The sequence below is a fragment of the Salmo salar genome, chromosome ssa10 (assembly GCF_905237065.1).
Source record: "Salmo salar chromosome ssa10, Ssal_v3.1, whole genome shotgun sequence".
NCBI classification, from domain to species: Eukaryota; Metazoa; Chordata; class Actinopteri; order Salmoniformes; family Salmonidae; genus Salmo; species Salmo salar.
In genome coordinates, this window is record NC_059451.1 from 79,576,649 (window position 1) to 79,601,546 (window position 24,898).

Consider the following 24,898-nt stretch of genomic DNA (forward strand, 5'->3'; position numbering starts at 1 on the left):
CAGTGTAATGCCCATATTATAACAGGTTATGACAAGTTATGTCATATTATGACAATTAAAGTGTTACAGTAGTTTATTGTTAATTCTCAGAGTGGCTTAATGTTCCAAACGATGCATGCATACACCCAGAGAGTACAACACTATTGAGAAATATGTGGGGAACTATGCAAACGTGTGTGTTGAGTAGGGTATAGTGATGACTTTCGAGGAGTCAATAGATTTGAAAATCAAAGCTGATGGTGTTCCTCTTTTCAAATCATCTAGCTGCCAACTTTGGCTTATTTTACGCAGCTTGGATGATTCCCATCCATTTGCCGTTGCCTTATTCGCTGGAGAGGCTAAGGCAGCACCTGTGGATGATTACCTGAATGATGTCCTATCTGAGCTGAAGGTGCTCCTGGTTTCAGGTATCAATCTGACAAATCGTCATTACTGTGTCACAGTCAAAACCTTTCTTTGTGATGCACCAGTGTGAGCCATGTTAAAATGCATCAAATCCCATCGTGGATATTTTGCATGTGAAAGATGTCAGATTAAAGGCTCTTGGAACAGAAGGTTAGTGTTGTACTGAGAGGACACATCCAGAGATAAATGGTGAATTCAATAACTTGGCCTACATGGCTAGCCATCAGGTAGCTACATCTCCATTGATAGACGCTGGAGTTTTTTTTGTATTTCAGGGTTTCCAGTAGATTATATGCATACTTTATGGTGTGCTTGGGTGTCATGAGGAGGATGTTGATTTATTTTTCATTAAACGAAGCCCTGGAACATGCAGACTGTCTTCCTCTCAGAAAACCAAGTTGTCAGTCTCTGAGCTCCTTTCAAGGCGTATTGCCAAAATAATTTGCCCGACAACTTTGGTCACTGGCAAAACTTGACAGATCGAAGGCCACTGAGTACAGGCAGTTTTTGCTCGACACGGTTCCCATAGTATTGAAGGATGTTTCCAAAATGGTCTATCACCACAACCTCAGTGTCGCCATGTCAATTTTGATAGATTGCTAGATTCATACTCAAACTGACAACTTCTTAATTATTCCATGTGCCTCAACCTCGCAAGTGTCTAAAATATCCAATTTTGGTTTAAAGTTTGGTAATGTGTTTAGGTTGACTTTTTAACCTTCTTAGAAGGTTGAAGTCTTCTTCCACTTCAATAAAACTTAAACAGATGACAAATGTGTGTATAAAAAGTCTGGATGTTATTTTACACTTGCAGGCTTATTTTCAGGCAAAGCCCCCACCAAAATATGTCCTGATGCACCAGAAAACCTGTTCCACTGCTACCAAGAAACAAAAGGCTAAAATGCAGCACAAGCCACCACGTAATGACGGTGAGGACAACCATTAATAATGTAAGCCAACTCCTTATTTTTTATTATTGTATTTGAGAAAGCTATTCTAATTGTAAAAATTATTGGCATGTTGTCATCCAATCTTTTATTGCAGAGAATCATCTTGGTCTCTCAAACGGCTTAACCCTGGAGCATGAGTGCTCAAGGTCTCCTCCAGCCTTCTGACTTGAGTGATCCCCTCACCAAATCGCTGCAAAGGATTAGACCCTTTTATGTGACAAACTCTCCGTTTAGAATTTTGGCTTAAAGTTTGGTAGAAATTTGATTATTTTTAGGTTGCCTTACAAATGTAAGTAGAAAAACACTTGCTTGTGTTATTTATTTAGGCCTAGCCAAGCTCCCTCTAAAATCTGCCCCGACACACCAGAAAACCTGTGCAAGTGCCACTAAGAAGCAAAAGGCTAAAATGCCCTGCAAGCCACTCAGTACTGGTGGCGAGGGGAAATGGCAAATAAAAAACGCTGCGCAAGCCACCAAGCGATTATAGTGAGGAGGACCCTTCACAGCGTAAGCCAAACCCTTATTCTCATTCTTGATTGATGTATTTGGGAAAGGTATTCTAATTGTACCAATAATTGCCATGATGTTGTCCAATGTTTTACTGCAGAGAATCTTGAGCCTTCCTGCTCCAGGCATGGGTCATCTGGGAGCCAGAGGTCTCTTTCTGCTTCCTCAGATGAGAGCCCCCTGACCAGACCCTTTTCCTATGTCGGAAGCAAGTACGACACATTACTTTTAAAAACATTTTTAGAATATTGAAATTAGGCTGTAATCTTTGGAAGTTAACAAATGTAAAAGCTACTTTGTTTCAGAATTTCTGAAAGAATCCTGTATCTCCTTTGTGAGATCCATTCACTTTTAAAGGACACTCACCCGAGTCTGGTGGAAGAATTGAACTTCCACCTGAACGAGGTGGAACATTTTCTAAAGATGGCAGGGCAGCTAATGGAGAATAAAAAAAATACATTGTGATAAATTAAATGTTTCATTTTTATCAGTTGAATGACAATGTTGCCTTGTACTATTGGATGGGAAAATCCTGTACATGTGTAATGCATTAGTGTCGTTTTGTAAAATTACAGATATTTTAAAACTGCAGGTGTCACGACTTCTACAGAAGTTGATGCCCCTCCTGGTTCGGGTGGTGCTCGGCGATCGACGTCACCGGTCTTCTAGCCACCATTGATCAGTTTTTCATTTTCCATTGGTTTTGTCTTGTCTCCTTACACACCTGTTTCTTATCCCAGTAATTACATGTTGTGTATTTAACCCTCTGTTTCCCCTCATATCCTTGTTGGTGATTGTTTGTTATGTTATGTACGTGTTGTTGATGTATCGGTGTGCGATGGGGTTATTGTTTACCCAGATTATTTTCTACGTTGGTTTTGGAGTTAGTTTTGTTAATAAATACTTTATTTTTTAACCACTTTGGTTTCTCCTGCGCCTGACTTCCCTGCCACCTACATACACAGATTATGACAGCAGGGGAAGATATCCAGGACCGAGTGAAGAGCGCAATGCACAGGTCAACTATAACCATATGTGACCGACCGTCTCGATCTTATGTAGCAAAAATTGAAATTGTTTTTTACATTGAATAAAAGTAGAGAGTCAGAGCTAGAAAATAGTATATCATACACTACAGTTGAGGAACAATGGGAAAGTAATTCTGCTTTAAAAGTTGATACATTTGTAACCACTCTTTTGAGGAAATGGCCCTTGAATATTTTGGTACCTACTGGAGAGGTCTACACCAGCCTTTCTTAAAGTATGGGTCGTCGCGGACCTGTTAATGGTGGGTTACGATGTGTCAGAGTAAATGTATCATTATTTCATTGATTACTGGAATTGATTTTGCCAATTGCAACTGCGCTCAGTGTTCAGTGTGCTCTCTGCTTAGCATCGGTCTTTGCTTACTGTAGTTTTGCAGCTGACAAGTGGGAGAGGGAGATGCCCATGTGCTTCACGGTTTACCAGATATTTTTTCTGTAGTTTCCTTGAAGATCAGTCCGCGACCCACACACTGCAACGCTGTCATTCAGCAGCAGATGATGCACTGTCTGTCAGCCACTGACTTGTCATTCCACAAGCCATCACTCACCACTGTCATCAAATGGACTCAAGCTAGCCACAAGTTCTGACTGAGCTCAATCGTCATGAAACGCAAATACAGCGATGAGTTTCTCTCTCTTGGTTTCATACACACTTTGAGAAATAACGAGGAGCGCCCACAATGTGTTTTGTGCGGGGAAGTGCTTAGTAATGAGTCTTTCAAAACAAACAAATGAATAAACGACACGTCCTGACCAAACATCCACAGCATGACAGTAAACCCATAGAGTTATTTCAGAACAGGGCAGAATGCTTCAGGAAACAATTTTTTCGACAGTGGAAAAGTAAGTCCGCTAGCAAGGCATTGTTGTCATTTTATAACAGGTGATGATAAGCAGAAATAAGGAACTACTATCTCTCATAGTAGTATATGTGAGTTTATATTTCAAACAATCCCCTGGCCTCGTACACAACTAATACTGCAGCTAACATTAACCATGCAAGCTAGCTACTGATAGTGCAACCCTAAGTAACAGTACAGATGAAGATGAAAAATGATCAGGCCCACTGTTCCCCTTACTGTAGAAATTATTGTTGAAAACAAGTCTAGATTAGAACTAAGTAATAATTTGTATTCTGAACTGGAATAAACTGATTGAAGCAAGATGCTTTTTGGGGCAAACACACTCACACAGTTCTGGGTTGCTCATCTACAACAAGAAGGGTTCTCATGCCTGACTAAGAAAGTAAGTTCTTATCCAGTTTGACACCACATACAGTATCTATGTGAGAAAGGGTTCCCAACTCTGACTTAAACAAGTACAAAAACAGACTCAATGCTGATCATGACCTCTGTGTTGCAATGTCAAAAACTGAGCCCAGAATAGACATGCTTGTCGAAAACTTCAACCTGTGTGATTTGACTTGATGTGATCAATCAGCTTATTCCAGTTCAGAATAAAAAATAGTTCTTGTATTTTAATAGCAAAAGTTCCAACTTAGACTTTTTTCAACAATATATCTACAGTGATCAATTTTCTTCACTACTGTTAGGGTTGCACTATCAAAAACTGAGCCTGTGTGCTCTGTTCTACTTCTGTGTGATGTGATCAATGAGGTTATTCCAGTTGAGAATGAAAATGATTTATTGTATTTTAACAGCAACAGTTCAAACCAACACAGATATGTAAGAGTGTTTTTAATGGGGAACAATAAACATGATTAGCTATTTAAACTCAGCAAAAAAAGGAACGTCCCTTTTTCAGGACCCTGTCCTTCAAAGATAATTCATAAAAATCCAAATAACTACACAGATATTCATTGTAAAGGGTTTAAACACTGTTTCCCATGCTTGTTCAATGAACCATAAACAATGAATGAACATGCACCTTTGGAACGGTCATTAAGACAGATGATAGGCAATTAAGGTCACAGTTCTGAAAACTTAGGAGGCCTTTCTACTGACTCTGAAAAACACCAAAAGAAAAGATGTACAGGGTACCTGCTCATCTGCGTGAACGTGCCTTAGGCATGCTGCAAGGAGGCATGAGGACTGCAGATGTGGCCAGGGCAATAAATTGCAATGTCTTTACTGTGAGATGCCTAAGACAGCGCTACAGGGAGACAGAATGGACAGCTGATTGTCCTCGCAGTGGCAGACCACATGTAACAACACCTGCACAGGATCAGTACATCCAAACATCACACCTGCGGGACAGGTACAGGATGGCAACAACCACTGCCCGAGTTACACCAGGAACGCACAATCCCTCCATCAGTGCTCAGACTGTCCGCAATAGGCTGAGAGAGGCTGGACTGAGAGTTTGTAGGCCTGTTGAAAGGCAGGTCCTCACCAGACATCACCGGCAACAACGTCGCCTATGGGCACAAACCCACCCTCGCTGGACCAGAGAGGACTGTCAAAAAGTGCTATTTTCTGATGAGTCGCGGTTTGGTCTCACCAGGGGCGAGGGTCGGATATGCGTTTATCATCAAAGGAATGAGCATTACACTGAGGCCTGGAGGGTCCATCATGGTCTGGGGCGGTGTGTCACAGCATCATCGGACTGAGCTCGTTGTCATTGCAGGCAATCTCAAAGCTGTGCGTTACAGGGAAGACATCCTCCTCCCTCTTGTGTTACCCTTGCAGCAGGCTCATCCTGACATGACCCTCCCGCATGACAATGCCACCAGCGATATTGCTTGTTCTGTGCATGATTTCCTGCAAGGCAGGAATGTCAGTGTCTTGCCATGGCCAGCGAAGATCCCGGATCTTAATCCCATTGAGCACATCTCGGACCTGTTGGATTGGAGGGTGAGGGCTAGGGCCATTCCCCCCAGAAATATCCGGGAACTTGCAGGTGCCTTGGTGGAAGAGTGGGGTAACATCTCACAGCAAGAACTGGCAAATCTGGTGCAGTCCATGAGGAGGAGATGCACTGCAGTACTTAATGCAGCTGGTGGCTACTGTTACTTTTGATTTTGACCCCCTCCACTTTGTTCAGGGACACATTATTCCATTTCTGTTAGTCACAACTTGTTCAGTTGTTCAGTTTATGGAACTTGTTCAGTTTATGTCTCAGTTGTTGAATCTTGTTATGTTCATACAAATATTTACACGTTAAGTTTGCTGAAAATAAACAGTTGACAGTGAGAGGACATTTCTTTTTTTGCTGAGTTCATATGGGCATTTCATTTAATTGTTATTTGTTTTTGTCTATATTGTATTTGTTTTAGGCATAAAGGCAATGAAATGTATTAATATTTACGTATAGTTGCATATTTTCATAAGCTTGGGTCCCAGGAAAAAATAATTTCTAATTTGGGTCCCAGGCTGAAAAAAGTTTAAGAACCCCTGGTCTACACCCATTCAGCATCGTTCGCACCCTTTTAAGCTTTAGCCCCACCCATCTCTTTAAGGATTCACATGTGAGGCTATGTACTAAACAACCAAAGATTTCAAACCTAAAGGTTGGCTTATATTACGGGTGTGTTCATAAATTTAATCTGGCGTGCCAGAGCGTCCTCTGGGCATTCATAAACTCAGAGCGTTGTCAGATTGGCTGTTCGTAAATTCAGAGCATTTCACTCTCGAAGCGTTCAGAGTGCGCACTCGACGCTCTGGCCGAAAAGTAGGGTTGATCCTAGCGTTCTGACCTAACAACAGCAATCAAACACCTAAGCTAACAGTTGGCTAATGTTGGCTAGCTTGCGAGCTACTTCCAGACAGAAATGAGAGAACAGCTCACTCAAAACATTTTACTCGCCCTAGCAGAGCTGGTTAGGCCGATTTTATGTTATCCAGAGTGTTGGTGACTGAAACTCTGCTGCTGGCTACAATTTAATTACGCCTTTTTGCTAACGTTTACTGACACTGGCCATAATCAACAGTTGTTCATATAATTGTCAGTTATTCTGTGCTCTGACACACTCAGAGGAGAGTGCTCTGAAATCGGAGTAGATAGCCAGAGTGAATTTACCAGCTATGTCTATCGACAGCTGTCACATTAACATCATAAACATTCTATTGAAATAGTGACTTGCATAGTGGAGTCTTTTGTTTAGACATGTAGCTAGCTAAACAATGAACCATAATTCCAACTCATAACGTTACTACCCTGCATGAATCTGCAGGTAGCTAACCAACCAAGTTCAATGTTAGCTAGCTAACATTAGGCTATAACTAGCAATAAAAACGGATCTGAGATAAGAATAATATTACTACACAGATCATACACTTAATGTTAGCTAGGCAGCCAGCCATCTAACGTTAGCTAGCTAGCTAACAGTACACTTTAACTTGAAATGAAAACAACTTTCTGACTAAATTAGAAATGTGTAATATCTGAAAATGTCGCTAGCTATACTCTCTTACCCTTATACATGGACGGACGCTTCTCCCTCTCTGTCCCGGATGACATGGTTGCCCTTAGTTTGAAGATGTAATCCGGAGATAGGTTTTTTACAACAGTCTTCTCTGTGTTCTCTTTTCGACTCTGTCTGCATATTTGCAATCAAACGCCAGAATGTTCTCCATCTCCTTAGCTATCATACTCTAATTCCACTGATTTAAAAACTCGGTCCACCAGACAGTGGAGTGCAACACTTATCCTCTTACATCTAGACGTTCCGCTAGCGGAACACCTGCTCCAATATCCAATGATGGGCGTGGCGCGAAATACAAACTCCTCTAAAATCCGAAAACTTCCATTTTTCAAACATATGACTATTTTACAGCATTTTAAAGACAAGACTCTCGTTAATCTAACCACACTGTCCGATTTCAAAAAGGCTTTACAGCGAAAGCAAAACATTACATTATGTCAGCAGAGTACCCAGCCAGAAATAATCAGACACCCATTTTTCAAGCTAGCATATAATGTCACAAAAAACAAAACTACAGCTAAATGCAGCACTAACCTTTGACGATCTTCATCAGATGACAACCCTAGGACATTATGTTATACAATGCATGCATGTTTTGTTCAATCAAGTTCATATTTATATCAAAAACCAGCTTTTTTACATTAGCATGTGACGTTCAGAACTAGCATACCCCCCGCAAACATCCGGTGAATTTACTAAATTACTCACGATAAACGTTCACAAAAAACATAACAATTATTTGAAGAATTATAGATACAGAACTCCTCTATGCACTCAATATGTCCGATTTTAAAATAGCTTTTTGGTGAAAGCACATTTTGCAATATTCTCAGTAGATAGCCCAGCCATCGCGGCTAGCCATTTAGACACTGACCAAGTTTAGCCCTGACCAAACTCCGATTTACTATTACAAAAGTTTGATTACCTTTGTTGTCTTCGTCAGAATGCACTCCCAGGACTGCTACTTCAATAACAAATGTTGGTTTGGTCCAAAATAATCCATCGTTATATCCAAATAGCGGCGTTTTGTTCGTGCGTTCTAGACACTATCCGAAGTGTAAATAAGGGTCACGAGCATGGCGCAATTCGTGACAAAAGATTTCTAAATATTCCATTACCGTACTTCGAAGCATGTCAACCGCTGTTTAAAATCCATTTTTATGCCATTTTTCTCGTAAAAAAGCGATAATATTCCGACCGGGAATCTGCGTTTAGGTAAACAGAGGAAAGAAAACAAAGCATTCTGTCGACGCGGGCACGTGCCTGAGTCTCACAGTACTGTAACCAGCCACTACCCAAACGCGCTACTTTGTTTCAACCAGAGCCTGCAAAGCCACGATTCAGCTTTTTGCCGCCTTCTGAGAGCCCATGGGAGCCGTAGGAAGTGTCACGTAACAGCAGAGATCCTCTGTAATGGATAGAGATGGCAAAGAAGGCCAAGAAATGGTCAGACAGGGTACTTCATGTACAGAATCTTCTCAGGTTTTGGCCTGCCAAATGAGTTCTGTTATACTCACAGACACCATTCAAACAGTTTTAGAAACTTTGGAGTGTTTTCTATCCAAAGCTAATAATTATATGCATATTCTAGTTTCTGGGCAGGAGTAATAATCAGATTAAATCGGGTACGTTTTTTTATCCGGCTGTGAAAATACTGCCCCCTATCCATAACAGGTTATGCAGTTCTACTACGTGATATATTTCAAAAAAGCTGCATTAGAAAGGATTACCTACACATACTGACCAGCTCATATTATAGACAGAAGCAGGCTGCATGGCAGACCAATCCGAATTCATCTCTCGGCATGTCCAGCACACTCATTATCTCAGTGAATCATGGCTAGCGGGAACGTTGCTGTCTTTTTCTGTGGCTCGTCATTTAACAATTTTATTCGTATTTACAGATGGCATACAAGTTTGTTATTAAGGCACATGTAAGTTCCAGAAGGCATTTCTGCCAAAACACGCATGTTGATAAAAAATGTAAAAAGTTTACGTTCAAATGGCTCTCCTACGCCTAACGAGTCACATATGTTTGACATTTAAATTAGGTCATGGTGTATTGCTTTTGAAGTACATATTTTTGTTCTATACCCCTATACCCTGACAAATGGCCTCATGTCAACAATGAATATAAAAGGAAACAAAGTGAAGAGGGCCTTTGAGGACTCCATTATAGGTTCAGTGTAGTACAAATCATAAACCTTCTCTAGCTAATATTTGTTTTTCCCCTTTACAGCAGGTATAAGTCTTGGCTATAATTAGGACAATGCACCTACAGTATGGAGCTGGTATGCAATGTTATTTGAACTCATACAAAGCTACACGTTTTAGTATTTTCAAACACCCCATTTCAAAGGAAACAAGCGCTCATTAAGATTAGGTGTGGTGAATTAGTTGGCGCGGCAACACACCATGAACACACTTTACGAGATGGAGGTTTGAGTTTTGTTGATGCCGAGAACAGAATGTATACGTTTTTTAATAACATTCTTAGAACTTTATTTAAAAGTCAGTTAAGAACAACTTTACTAAAGTGTTCTGATTTTTCTGGAACGTTTTCTTAATGTTCTCAGAAATATAGTAATTGAGCTGGTATGCAGCTCAATTACTATATTTCCATAGAACCATGCGAAAAAAAGACTCAGAACTCAGAACGCCTCAGAACTTTACTAAAGTGTTCTGATTTTTCTGGAACGTTTTCTTAATGTTCTCAGAAATATAGTAATTGAGCTGGTATGCAGCTCAATTACTATATTTCCATAGAACCATGCGAAAAAAAGACTGACATTCCGACAGAAGAAATGTGACTATCGTCGTAGAGTAAAGGAGACCAAGGTGCAGCGTGGTAAGTGCTCATGTTCAGTATTTATTATAACTCAGAACACTAAAACAAAATAATAAACAACGGAAATCGAACGTCACGTTCTGCAAGCTTACTGAGCTGTACAAAAACAAGATCCCACACTGAAGGAGGTAAAAAAAAAGGGCTGCCTAAGTATGATTCCCAATCAGAGACAACGATAGACAGCTGCCTCTGATTGGAAACCATACCAGGCCAATTAAAGAAAAAGACAACATAGAAATATATCACATAGACTGCCCACCCCACACCCTGACCTAACAAAATAGAGAAATAAAACGTCTCTCTCAGGTCAGGACGTGACAAGAAAGTTGTTTCTTAACATTCTCTGAATTATTTGAGAACATTCCCAATGTCAAACCAGTTGGAGGACGTTCCTAGAACATTACCTAAATTGAAATGAAATGTTACCATGTTTAAGCATTTAGGAAAAGTTCAGTTAAAGTAATAAAATACAAAGAAAGTAACGCTTTTTTAAATGTGCTGAGAGTTTCAAAGACAAGTAACTATCCTGCACCATTCCCAGAAAGTTGTATGCAAAAGAACCATAGGACAACCACACCTCTCACCAAGCTCTAAGAAACGTATGGTTCTCAGAACGTTATGTGCTAGCTGGGATGTATTTTTGAGAGGGTGAATTAAGTTTGAAATCTCATTGATCAACGTCTCAAACAAATATTACCAAAATGTCCACGTTGAAATTATGTGGTGTGCCCAGGGGGATATTAAAAACCTTGAATTTTATTTTACAGGAAGATCATGGAATCCTTTAAAAGATTTTCCTCTAATTTTTTCCTCTTATGTTATTCCAGATGTCTCTTTCATTGCTGCTGATATAGTATCAATAGCAATGAGAGACATTTGGAATAACATGTTTCGTCTTATCCAGACTTAAAGGCGCAATTAGGGTTACATGCTTTGTTCAAGGGAACATCAACATATTTTTTAACTGGTTCGGGGATTCGAACCAGCAACATTTAGTTTACTGGCCCAATGCTCTTAACCACTAGGCTACCTTGTGCCCCAATATCTGCTGTAAGAGCTCAATACGAAAGACAATTAAACACAGTTTCTCCAATACAATTTTCATTTTCGGTCTGATTTTAAGTTTACACAAAGTTTACATTTAATGTGAAGAGAGTATTTACACTATGAGACAAGTGAATAGCTGCAAGCCTGAAATGTGGTAATAATTAGGGAATATATTCAAAACCTCATGCTAGCTGTGGTGCAGTGGAGGGTAAACACAAGTAAACAGAATTTTCCCACTTTTGTTTTTGTTTTTGGAGTGTAACACCACTGATGCTATTGCCCAAAACTGCTTTACTTTAGGCCATTTGCCATTTTAGTTCCAAAGATGCCACCTTTGCCTTTAACTGTAGTAGGGGAGGGAAGATACAAAGGGCTCTATTCAATCCGTATCGCGGAAGTTCAGCGTTACAGCTTGATTTAAATGTAAATGCAATGTTCCCGCGTTAAGCCTGTCGCATGCTTCCCAGTGGAAACAGTTTGCGCATATACATTTTATGTTTTTGTTAGTTTTGGTGTTACATTTTTTTTGGGGGGGGGGGGGGGACTGTTTGAGCATAATTTTTTAACCAAACCTAGAATGCCTGCGCCTTTAGCGAAGACTGCATTCACTGTAAACGCTGCATATCATTTACATTTTTACATTTTAGTCATTTAGCAGACGCTCTTATCCAGAGCGACTTACAGTAGTGAATGCATACATTTCATTTTTTTTTCTTTTTTTTTGTACTGGTCCCCCGTGGGCATATCTAGGCTCAATCGTAAATTACCTTTACATTTATATTGCGAAATCTGTAACGATTCAGCGATACAGGTTCAATACAGTCCTAATTCTATTTTCCAAATGTCTTCAGGTGTAAGTTTTCATCAGTTAATGCAATTGACAGTAATCTGCATTACTAAAAGGAGAAACCTATCAGTCTCTTACGGCACATTGTTCACAGGACATAACTCTACACACGTTTGACACGTATGTATAGGCTAGTATTATTTCAGACCAAAGAATAAAGAATTCCCAAACCAAGTAGGTGAAAAATCTGTCGACGTGCCCTTGAGCAAGGCACTTAACCCTAATTGCTTCTGTAAGTCGCTCTGGATAAGAACGTCTGCTAAATGACTAAAATGTAAATGTAAAAGTGACCAACATTATTTTGAGCTTGGGTAGATATTAATTTCAGGTTTCCTCCAGCCAGACTTTTGTAATGTGTCAGCAAAGACCTATTTGTTAAAAAAAAAATGGTGAAACCTCAATTGGTGGTGTTATGCTGTAATACCAAGTTAACATTTTACTTTCCTTTTACAGGATATCTGAGCAGATGTCTTCAGTTACGTCACGTCTCTCTAGTGCTTAGGTCGGAAGAACTACAACCGCAAATGGTAATAATTTTTGGGGAAAAATTGGCGGGTGCTTATTTATGTTCACGTGTGAATTATACACATGTAAAATGGAAAGTGTTTATTGCGTATCCCAACTCCTCCGGCGACTCCCTCAGAGAGTGGGTTAACGGCCAGGGTCAGCCACTATAAACGACGACCCTGGATCAGTTAGGGTTAAGTGCCTTGCTCAAGGGCACATCAGCAGATTTTTTGCCTTGTTGGCTCTAGGATTCAAACTAGTGACCTTTCGGTTACTGGCACAACACTAACCGCTAGGCTACCTGCCACCCATTTAAGGTGAAAGTTATGTTGTCTGTGCCTTATGTTTACAGTGGTCAGAGTGAAGTTCTCAGGGTACAACACCAGGATAGTGGGTACAGGTAGGCTATATTCCTCTTTTCAGGGAGTTTGTACCTTATTTTCACTTTGGTCTGTGAGTAAGGTGGTAAAGCAGCCTTACTCACAGTATTTTCCTCTCTTCAGGGTTCTCTTCTCTCCTTTTCTAATCAGGGAGTTTGGTTGGAGAGTGAGGTAACGACAGCAGTGTTATTTTTTTTCTTTTTCCAGACTCTCTGGTCAGGGTAAATCATGTAATTAACACAGAAACATCCAGAACTCTCTGCCTGAAGCTGTAAATACAATCCACTGTAAATGCGTCTCGAATGGCACCTATTCCCTATGGGCCCTAGTCAAAAGTAACGCACTATAAAGGGAATAGGGTGCCATTTGAGATGCAGCCCATGTTAGAAGTCCAGCAAAAACATATTACAGAGGATGTGGCTTCGGAGTCCTGTATAACGGTTACATTCTTGTTAATGAAATCACATTAAAAAAATGTACATTCAAATTCATATTAAACACACTAAGATCAAATTGAAGTTCAGCATTTCACTGTACTTGTGCATGTGAAAAATACTACTTATTAAAATGAAATATAGTTCATTCCAGTTGTAACATTTGTTATTAAAAAATGTACGCTATACTTACAGGTATGCTTTACAACATCCACTTTCTGTTTGACCACAGTGGTTAACCAACACTGGCCTGCTAAGATATTCATCTTAATGATAGGATGGAAACGGCATCATCAGGGAGCTATGGCTGCCCATAGGAGTCAACGGATGAGTAGTCTTTGGCTAAAATGAACTCACCCCTTTGGAGAACCGCTAGCAATTTCAATTCAATCAAGTAGCACAATCCCTTGCAGGTCAGGAGTTCATCTTTCACATCCCAAATCAATCAACACGTTTGAGATGCATGAAATAAGCAAAACTAGATTCGATCCAGTGACCAAGGGTTCGAGAATATCCAACTGTCCAACTGAGTATGGAAATGGTCAAACGTAACCAGTGATGTTACAAACAGCCTATATGTACCATAAATATACACAAATGAATTCAGTATGAGTACCTTTTCTTGTTTGCCTGTTTTATATAGGTTACTACTATGAAAACACACCACCGAGAAGAATCCATGCAGGTCTGGACTGGGACCAGCTTTTTTATGGGGTTGTTATTCCTCTGCTATGCTCTCCACTGTGAAGACCATAGACCAGACACGCACGCAAATGACAAATCCCTCTAGTGTCAATGATTTTTCCTGGCTCATTGCACGCAATGAGGTTAATTTACGATGAAGAAGGGCTTGCTCTCAGCACGGATCTCGGTATCAGCTTCCAAGACCTTTATGTTCACGGAAATTTCAGAGCTGCCAAAAATTATAACGTATCAATCTATCTGTGGGGAGACTAGAGAGAGAGGCGGCTGAAACATATTACATGAGGATGTATAGCAGACTGTTTAACCTGCCAGAAAAGCAATCTCTGCTGTTAGATCTCTTAGCTACTGCTTAAACACACCGCCTATAGAATCTCACTGCCTATAGCAGCGGTTCCCAATCTCGGGGTCGTGACCCCATGTTGGTTCACCTCATACGAAAATGGGGTAGCGAGAGAATTTCCAAAATCCTGGTTTGAAAAAATTATAGAAAAAGTATGTTGTCTTTGTCTCTCATTCATTGTAATGTGGTTTAACCTTAGAATCTAAATTTAAATTATACAAATCTAAAAGTAAAAATTCAACCAGAGAGCGCCCTTAGATCGTGGGAAAAGGCCACACTTGAATTATTCCCACTTTGAATGGCTGCTACCCTATGACACCACCCACTATTGCAAAGACTTCGATATTACCGGCGCAGTTGATATGGTGAAAACCATGTGTGGGGAGTCAAACGCACAGAAACTCACATCAATACCTTTGTCAGATAAACACTATGAAACTAAGAATTTATGCTTTAGCCAATCAAGAGGAAACGCTGGCTGAGCGACTTAAACTCCTCACCTTATGCTCTCCAAGTGGATATTAGCTGTGAGTGCCGAGATGCCCATGCATTGACTTATGTTTGCTACATGTCGGGGGATGCTATTCCCGAGAACATATTGTTCTGTGTCAAGTTTCTCGAGCACAAAACGGCACAGGGGATGTTCAGTGTGCTGCGTGGCTATTTTGATAAAAAACAGATTCCATGGGATCAAATGGTGGGCTTTTGCACAGATGGGGCTCTATCTATCACCAGACGGCAGGCAGGCCTCTGCACTCTAGTTATGAATGTGTCTCCCTCTGCCATATGGATGCATTGTATGATACATCCACTGAGCTATAATAGGTAGACCAAGAGCACCTGCGGCAGAAGAGCTGAGTGCAGAACTCTAACTTTGATTGTAAACTACATTGAGCATGCCTATTGGCAAAACTATGTGGAGATATGTGATCAGAGCATGACAATGTTCTATTCTAGGCTTGGGGGTTATCGAGGGGGAATGTTGGAAAGATTTGGGGGAATTGAGAGAGGAACTGTTGTCATTCGTAATGGATGTAAAAAACAGACTTTGTTGACTTTCTGTGTAATGAAAAGAAAATGTGTCTCCTTGCCTATGAATCTGAACACAAGCATGCAGGGGAAATACATTATTTATTTTTTTTACAGATTCTACAGCTAAATCCATTTGACTGGTCCTGGCCGGTAAGTGAACTTGAACAGCACATTCACAGGTCACTATGGAGGAGTTTTGGTTCCTGGGAATACTATGCTGTCTCCCTCTGAATATTAAAACTCATGGCGCGCTGATTCAGTGCTCTGTCTGCATTCATCTTTAAGTTATACAATGTTGACGAATAATATCAAGCATTATTACTATCAACTATGCCTAGAAATACACATGATCACATTCCATATTGACTTGGACTAGCCCACCGTCAACCGCGGCGGGAACCCATTCATATAAAGGGGCTGAATGTGGCTCTAGCGAACATATATTCCCATACAGAGCACAACATACATAATGACAATATTAGGTGACCAGTCTAACAATGGACCAGAGATCCAAATGTGTTGTTTGTGACTTAGGGAAGCCAGGCCATGACTGAGCTACATTTATTAGTTCAGTAATGACAAATTCAACGTTATACAAATAACTCACACTGTTTAGCCGTTAGTTATCACTAAATATTTTATTGAAATGAATACTTTCTGCCAATATTATAAGCCGTGGACTCATGAATGAATGATAAGTTCACACAGTTAGATAGTTGTAATGGTATGGTTTCCAATGTGATGAATCGTTTTAATTCAAAAAGTAGATTAAACAGAATAATTCCACACATTCTGCACTATTGAATTGTGCTAAAAGATTTACTTCTCAAGCAATGGCATATCGACTTAGGCAAGAGAGATGCCTCTTAAAACTTGAGATCCACTCAATCAGGTATTTGTGAGAATTAGCGACAACAACAAAGAATGATTGATTCTTTCACGTTTTTGCTCCAGATTTTTAATGCTAAATATTTAGTTATAGGAAAGGTTTGGGGTCATAAGTGCTCTGATACAGCATATACCTTTAGTATTGTCCATGTTAAAATCATCCATTAGAGGATCTTTCTGATATTTTTCCTCTCTTGTCGATCCAGCTGGTGTGCATGGAGAGCAGATAGCAGAGAGTCATCAAGCTAAGGTCCAATCCTCTGATTGGACCTCTTGGCAACATCAAAACCCTGGCTCTCAGTATTCCAACACTTCTCCGTCACCTTACTGGAGCACTGGACCACTTCAACCATCTGTATCATAACGGGTTCCTCCAGCTGCGGAAGCTTGTCATGCCCTATTCCATTCCAGCAGCCCATTTGGAAGACACAGTCAGCTGCTAATAGGGTTGATAGGGCTCCAGCCCATGTGCAGCTCTCTACTCCACCCCCAGTTGAAGTGGCTACAAATGAGACGCAGAGTGGGTCCCCGTTCCCAGAGCTCAGAACAGACCCCAGGAACGACCGTGTGTCTATGGAGTACGGTGGCAGGCAGTTTGTGGATCTTCGCCCCTGTGAGCTCCTAAGCAGGAGAGGAGGTAGGAGGTAAATGGAGAGTGTCAGACTGCAGTCAGAAGCTGTCTGTGTTCTGTACCCTCGCCACTACCACCACCACCAGCACCAGCAGGGTTAGCCAGGGTAGTGAGGAGTCAGGGGCGTCTGGGATGGAGATACAGCAGCTCCTCTGGGCCAGAGGAAGAGGGAAGCCTTGGAGCAGCTCAGCATACTGTACCCCCTCACCTGAGAAGCATTTTGAGGATCTGAGGGAGTCAAGGGCTTAAAGTATTGTACATAGTATAAATAGATAAGCAATACAGTATAATCTTATTAAAATAATTCATTCATGGCAGGAGAGAGCGAGCTGGTTGATACACCTCACACACTTCTATACACATCACCATCCTAAAGCTTGCCAGCCATGAAATATACTAATAACCCTGGCGACAGACAGGCACAGCACTAGGCCAGAGCTCTAAAGTCTTCCCTGCCGTGATGAGAAAGGAATTGTAGTCTCAACTGAGACAAGCTGTGCTGAGAGAGAGAGAGAGAGAGAGAGAGAGAGAGAGAGAGAGAGAGAGAGAGAGAGAGAGAGAGACTCGGCCTCCCCACAGCACCCATTAACGTTCACTAAGACATGGCGTGAGAGAGGACCCATGTGGGGGTCAACCTGCTTCACTGCTTCAAAGCTCAGGGCTCATTTCATGTGTAATCCCTAAATGGGGCAGGACACGCTCACTGTTACACAGCCCTGGATCCCATAACCTCATTATACAGACATCCACACGTCCTAAGAGTGTCAAAAGACAGGTTAAATAAGGACTTATAAGCCTTGAGATAATTGAGACATAGATTGTGTATGTGTGCCATTCAGAGGGTGAATGGGCAAGACAAAATATTTAAGTGCCTTTGAATGGGGTATGGTGGTAGGTGCCGGTTTGAGTGTGTCAAGAACTGCAATGCTGCTGGGTTTTCACACTCAACAGTTTACCTTGTGTATCAAGAAGGGCCCGGCACTCAAAGGACATCCAGCCAACTTGACACAACTGTCGGAAGCATTGGAGTCAACATAGGCCAGCATCCCTGCGGAATGCTTTCGACACCTTGTTGTCCATGTTGCTATGAATTGCAACAGATTCACAAGAAGCTTCCACAACATTGTACATTCCTTCAACTTGATAACATTGTTGAAATAAGGTGTTAGGTAGCACAAACTCATATTGAGAGAGACAGATGTAGCAGACAGCTTTAGAAGCCTTGGCTCCCATTGGCATGGTGTGACATGATATGAAGGTGACAATCTAACACAATAACAGCTTCAGTGGGTCGTTCTCTAAAGCAATAATGGCTTCTATGAGTCAACACAGCTGAGCTTTCAAAGGACAAGAAAATATCTTTATTCTCTCATGTTCCTCCACCCGCTGCATTACAGGTCATTTAGAGTTAAGTGAAGGAAGGGCACTGTGGCATTCCTCCCTTTCGTGCATCCCAATAATACCTCCTTTCTCTGGAAGTGTACAATCGTTCACTACTTCCTACAAATCTAAAAGCATTAGCGGAGGCATGACCTAGAGGGAGTTTCCACCATATGTATTTTCCATTTCCTTTCAAATTAGTGAAGGGAAGTGAACAAGTGCACACTTTGGGAGGAAGGAGAGGTAATTGGGACGTAGCAATCTGTGTAAGGTCAAGGCATGAAGAGGGAAACAGATTGCCGTTTTAGATTTGAACTTTAAACTATGTTAAGTTGTTAAGATTGCGTTTCCTTTCACCTTAGGTCTCTTGTCCAGTCCTGTCACCTCCAGCATCTTAATGTGAGGCAATATTATGGTGGTCAGGAAACAGAATGAAAACATACAGCCACACAGGAAGAAAAATACTTATCCTACTACCCCTCAGGCCAAATACTTTCACTTCTCTGAGTTGAGGTGGTGTAATAATTTGGACTGTGTTAGACGTTGCCTAGACACAGTGCATGGGGAAAATTGGCACAGATGCTATTGGTCTAATATCTCTTGTCTAATTTGTTCCCAAATGTCACTTTGCTTGAAAAAGTCCCCCATATGTTCAATTTCACTGAGATATTAAAATGCCTCCCAGGTCAGACACACATGCTGAGTTTACTCACTGAGATTTATTAGATCTCTCCTATGGAAAATGAAGGACATTAGCTTCTCCTGGGGTTGGTGTTGGTCCACGCTGCACAGTAAGAGTTTAATTAATAAAGTTTGTTTCATCTGAGACTAACGTTTCGTGACCTTCCTTTAGTCACTGTTCTGTCAGTCACTCACAGGCCCAGTCCACCCATCTCTCAGTCTCACCTGTCAGATGGAAGCCTCTGGCCAATGCACAATAAACACATGTGACTGCACATAACAGAACACAGAACTAACTTTGTGTGTGTGTAATAAAGCATTTATGAGTAAAAGAAAGTGGACTATATTGCTTTAAATCTGGAACTAACCAGTCCCCTAAATTGTCTTGTCACATCCTCAGGGCAGGTTGAAATGAATACAAGAACTCTTTCCTTAGTCTCTACAGATAACCCACACAGCTGGTGATCATCTGATGAGGGACAATTCTTCCCATTAATTCTTTATTAAAATCATATTTAAGATTTTGCAGCAGAGACCTCATTTTAGAGTTGTGGACACTATATAAAATAGGCTTGATACAAGTTTATGGGATAGTGGGAATAAATCATTTGAAATTCTCAGCATTAACTGGTAAACAAATATTTTCACAACTAGCGAACTGTATGTTAATTAGCGTCGACAACTTACTCAGTGACCACTTACTCAGTGCCCTGGAAGATGCTCAATACTCACATTGATTGTGTTCCATTAGATACTAGAATCTAAAAACTGGACTGAGTTTGAGGAGGATGAAGAGCAGCATATGATTTCTCCCCTTTTGCCTACATTGAGTATCCCCCTGCCCCTCCCAAACAGAGAGGGGGAGAGTTACCATGTCTTCATCAGCTACAGCAGCACTGACTGGTGCTGGGCCCACTCCCCGGTCAGCAGTCTGGAGTCCTATGGCCTTCAGGTCTGTTTCCATCAGGGGGACTTTGTCCCCGGCCGCACCGTGCTGGAGAACGTGTCCAGAACATGTACTAATCATCTCAATTGAATTAATCATTAGTGTGAATGCTTTGAATAATGCCAGGAACCTAACCTAACCCATATGGATTGTGTTGTTTTTCATTGTGCCTTTAGGATTGATTGTCCATCTTTGTCTCTGGAAGAAGGACGCGGAAAAGTAGATCAGGCTTGAGATGCAGAAAGCTGTCGGAGAGGCAAACCTACTACTTTCAGAGGAGAAAGTGTTGATGGGTTCTCTGTCCAATGCCAAACTCTATCTAGTCTATGTGTCTGTTGATAATTGTAGGCAAGAGTTTTCAGACACGTCCCAGGAGCAGGCCTGTCTTGACGAGATGTTCCAGCGAGCTGTGCACTTCTTCTCATCAGGATGCACCTGCTGTCTGGCCAAGAGAAATGGCCCTTTTCCCCAACCCATCTGCAAGGGCCACCTAGAGGGAGGCGTGTGCTTCTGCCAGTTTGTATGTCTCCGAGCAGCTGAGCAGAGGGGAGTGGTCATAGCAGGGGCAGAGTGGGAAGCCATTTGAAATACCTAGGGAACTGAACTGTTACTTACCATGACAATGTCACAAACAGACCTGGTTACACGGCAAAGTGACGATTTCAATGAAATTCACAGAAGCGGGGACGAGCGGCGTACAGAAGCAATCTTTCCTCATTGAAAGCAGTGCAGCCAAGGCTGATTTCAAGCAATAATGACACACATAGTTTAATGAATTGTTGTATTAGAACTGGATTATAGCTCCCGTCCAAATGTCATGAATGATATACGCTGAATGTACAAAACATTAGGAACACCTTCCTAATATTGACTTGCACCCCTTTTGCCGTCAGAACAAGCCTCAATTCAACGGGGCATGGACTACAAGGTGTCGACAGCGTTGCGGTTCTTGACACACTCAAATCGGTGCGCCTGGCATACCCTGTTCAAAGACACTTAAATCTTTTGTCTTGCCCATTCACCCTCTGAATACACCAGATGTATGTCTTTGAACCGATTATTTAAATATTGCACACAGAAGAAGTTATAAGGTTAATTTAGTTGCTAAGGGCAGCCTGCAGTACCCCGGTCGGCCTTCAACTTGAGTTACTCAATAAGAGGGGGCAGCACTGAGCAAGCCTGCAACATCACTTCCTGGCGTAGCTCAAACTGCATGTAACATCCTTTTCTCAATTGGATTTGCTCAACAACTCCATTCTCTCTTGGGGTGAGGAGAGGGAAAGTGGACGAAATTGCGCTTTTATGAAATGAGACTCCTCAAATGTAAATGTATAAAGTGATAAAAACAAATGTAGGTAGTTGTGCAATACATGTTTAGATAAAATGATAAGTAGCATATCGTTTTTTAAATGTTTTCATGTTTTTCTCCTTTGAGAAAACAATAGCTGGTTCAAAGGGTGTGGCAGATTTCAAAACTCTTCCGCAAAGAACTCAGGTAGGATACAACTGTGCTTCCTCGCCAAAGGGAGGCTATCGAGGAGGGAAGGACCATCTTCCATTTGCCTACTAACAAATTTATACACTCCTGGACCACTTATCAGTTTCTGGGTCACTGAGGGGAGAGGATGGAGGACAGACAGGGTGTAACGCCCTGGCCATGGAGAGGGTTTTTTTGTTCTTTATTTTGGTTAGGCCAGGGTGTTACATTGGGTGGGCATTCTATGTTCCTTTCTCTATGTTTTTGTATTTCTTTGTTTTGGGCCGTGTGTGGCTCCCAATCAGGCACAGCTGAAGCTCGTTGTTGCTGATTGGGAGTCACACATAAGGAGCATGTTTTTCCTTTGGGTTTTGTGGGTAATTGTTTCTGTTTAGTGTTTGCACCTGACAGGACTGTTTTGGCTGTCGGTTTCTTGTTTTTGTCTAACGTGTTCTTTCTTTAATAAATTCCTGAAGATTAACACATCCTCCGCTGCACCTTGGTCTCTCTCTCACGACAGCCCTTACACAGGGCCGGTTCTAGCCTTTTGGGGGGCCTAAGAGAGATTTGGCTGGGAGGGGCCACCACCCAGGGGGGGGGCCTTGAACTGTGGAGAGAAAGTGAATTTCCTGCAGTTTTACACATTTTGACATGGGCGGGGAGAGAAATCTTTGCAATTTTATAAAATATGTCATGCAATTCTACTCATTTTGCCATGGGGCATAGACATTTTTGCAGTTTGAAAGCTAATTTGATTTTGACCATTCATAAATACAGTCATTGGTAACACCTCAATGTGGTGCGAGACAAACAGCTTAAGATGATGAAGAGTGGAGTTCCCTTATCTGCAGTTCATTTGACAAAAACTGTCTTTTTCTTCTGTGGTCATTTTATTTGGAACAGAGACCTATTTACAAGCTCAAGCTCCACCATGTGCCATACAATTTGAGTCAATATTTACTGCCTTTACAATATTCAGTAAAGGGATTCAGGAAATTAAGCAGAGAGGTGACACACGGCGTTGTCAGAGGGTTTCTGTAACAACTGAACCTGACAAACTGCAGGGAAAGTGAAACGGGATCAGATCATTTCCAGACTTGGTTGGCTTGTCACCAGGGTGATGTCTGGGTCAGCCAGCGGCTGCAGTGGCTCCTCACAAACTCTGGGCTGAGGACTAGCAGCATCTTCTGGCTCTCCTGGATGCAGTTGGACATGTTCTCCAGCACGGTGGGGACAAAGCCTGCAGTGTGGTAGCAGACCTGCAGGCCATAGGACTCCCGACTGCTGACCAGGGAGTGGGCCCAGCACCAGTCAGTGTTGCTGTAGCTGATGAAGACGTGAAAACTCTCCCCTTTCTTTGTTAGGAAGGGGCAGGAGGACACAGCGTAGGCAACAGAGGATAAATCCTCATCCTCCATTATCTAACAAAATAAAATGTATATAAATCATCTGGAATCCTTTTTGATGAAGAATCACGGCACAATTTTCAAGTGCCCCAAAAAGTGGATTTAAAGAAAGGACACTGATTTCTAATGATGGTTCTGGAAATAGACCACTGGTACACATACTGTACAGCACAATACCGTCGGGGGTACGCCAAATAAAAATGTGATTCAAATTTTTTTTGTAAATAATAAATGAATAATATAAATTCTTCACATTTTCAAACAGTCCACTTAGTAAGACCCACGTCCATAGAGACACATACCAGCTCCACTGGTAGTACTGCTACTACCAGCAGTACTACACCTGCACCTGTTGACGACACAAGTTGTTCTGCTTCCACGAGCACATCCAATGCTAGCATCAGTAATACTACGTTTGTTGTTAGCCCAGCTAGCATGGACACTGACAGTTGTGAATCTGATGCAGCCAAAGAGCTACTGCCCCCTTACCCAGGAAAGCACCGAACAACAGACAGGGACGATGGACCATCGAAGAGGTGCATATATGATGAGAACTACATTGATTTGGGGTTCATTTATATTGGGAGTAGTGCCTTTCCTCAGCCACAGTGTGTTATATGTGCAAAAGTACTATCTCACAACTCAATGAAACCTTCACTCTTGCGCAGACATTTAGAAACAAAACATGCCAATTTGAAAAATAAGCCAAAGGAGTTTTTTGAGCAAGAATTAAGACGACTTTTGAGTACTAAGACATGTATAAAAGCAACAAATACCATTAATAAGAAGGGGCTAGAAGCGTCTTATATGATGAGCTACCGAGTGGCTAGGACAGGCAAGCCCAATACTATTGTGGAAGACTTAATTATTCCTGCAGCAACAGATATGGCTGGGACAATTCTGGAGGAAAAGGCCCAAAAAACTATACAGACAATGACTTCATCAAACAACACTGTTTCACGATGCATCAGTGACATGGCAGGAGATGTTTTGAAACAATTACTGCTTTGCATACAAGCCAGTGCATACAAGCCAGCTATGCGTTACAGCTGGATGAGTCAACAGATGTGGCGGGCCTGGCACAGCTCCTGGTATATGTCCGTTACATTTTTTGGGGGGTCAATTAAGGAAGACATCCTCTGCTCCAAACCACTGGAAACCAGGACAACCGGAGAGGATATTTTTAAAGTACTGGACAACTTTGTGACATCAAATGGACTTTGGTGTTCAAGATGTGTTGGTATCTGTACTGATGGCGCAACAGCTATGACACTAGTGGAGTGGTAACGTGTGTGCAAGAAGTTTCTCCTGATGCCACTTGTGGTCCTGTGTGGCTCAGTTGGTAGAGCATGGTGTTTGCAACACCAGGGTTGTGGGTTCGATTCCCACGGGGGACCAGTACAGGACAAAAAATGTATGAAATGTATGCATTCACTACTGTAAGTTGCTCTGGATAAGAGCGTCTGCTAAATGACTAAAATTTAAAATGTTTACACTGTAGCATCCACTGAGAGGCTCTTGCTGCCAAGGGAATGTCTGACAGCTTGAAAGATGTTTGGACACTACAATGAAAATGGTTACCTTTGTGGAAGCAAGGCCCCTGAACTCTCATGTAATTTCTGCACTATGCAATGATATGGGCAGAGACCATGTAACACTTTTACAATATACAGAAGTGCGCTGGGGGGCAAAGTATTGACACGTTTTTTTGATTTGAGAGACGAGCTTAAAGTTTTCTTTACTGACCATAATTTTCACTTGTTTGTCCGCTTGCATGATGACGAGTTTCTCACACAACTGGCCTATCTGGGTGATGTTTAACTCGCCTGAATGATCTGAATCTAGGATTACAGGGACTCTCCACAACTATATTCAATGTGCGGGACAAAATTGAGGCTATAATCAAGAAGTTGGAGCTCTTCTCTGTCTGCATTAACAAGGACAACACACAGGTCTTTCCATCATTGTATGATTTCTTTTGTGTGCAAATGAACTCAAGCATACGGACAATGTCAAATGTGATATAGTGAAGCACCTGAGTGAGTTGGGTGCGCAAT

The 24,898-nt window shown here is 41.6% G+C and overlaps 1 protein-coding gene across 1 annotated transcript in view; it reads left to right on the forward strand.

Annotated features, from left to right (window-relative positions):
• LOC106560954 (mucin-17) overlaps positions 1-20,544 on the forward strand; it is a 121,461-nt gene extending 100,917 nt beyond the window's left edge. Inside the window, exons 9-10 of the mRNA XM_045688721.1 lie at positions 19,868-20,017; positions 20,307-20,544. Of these exons, the coding sequence (XP_045544677.1) occupies positions 19,868-20,017; positions 20,307-20,544 (388 nt within the window). The remainder of the gene's footprint in view (positions 1-19,867; positions 20,018-20,306) is intronic.
• The last annotated feature ends 4,354 nt before the right edge of the window (positions 20,545-24,898 follow it).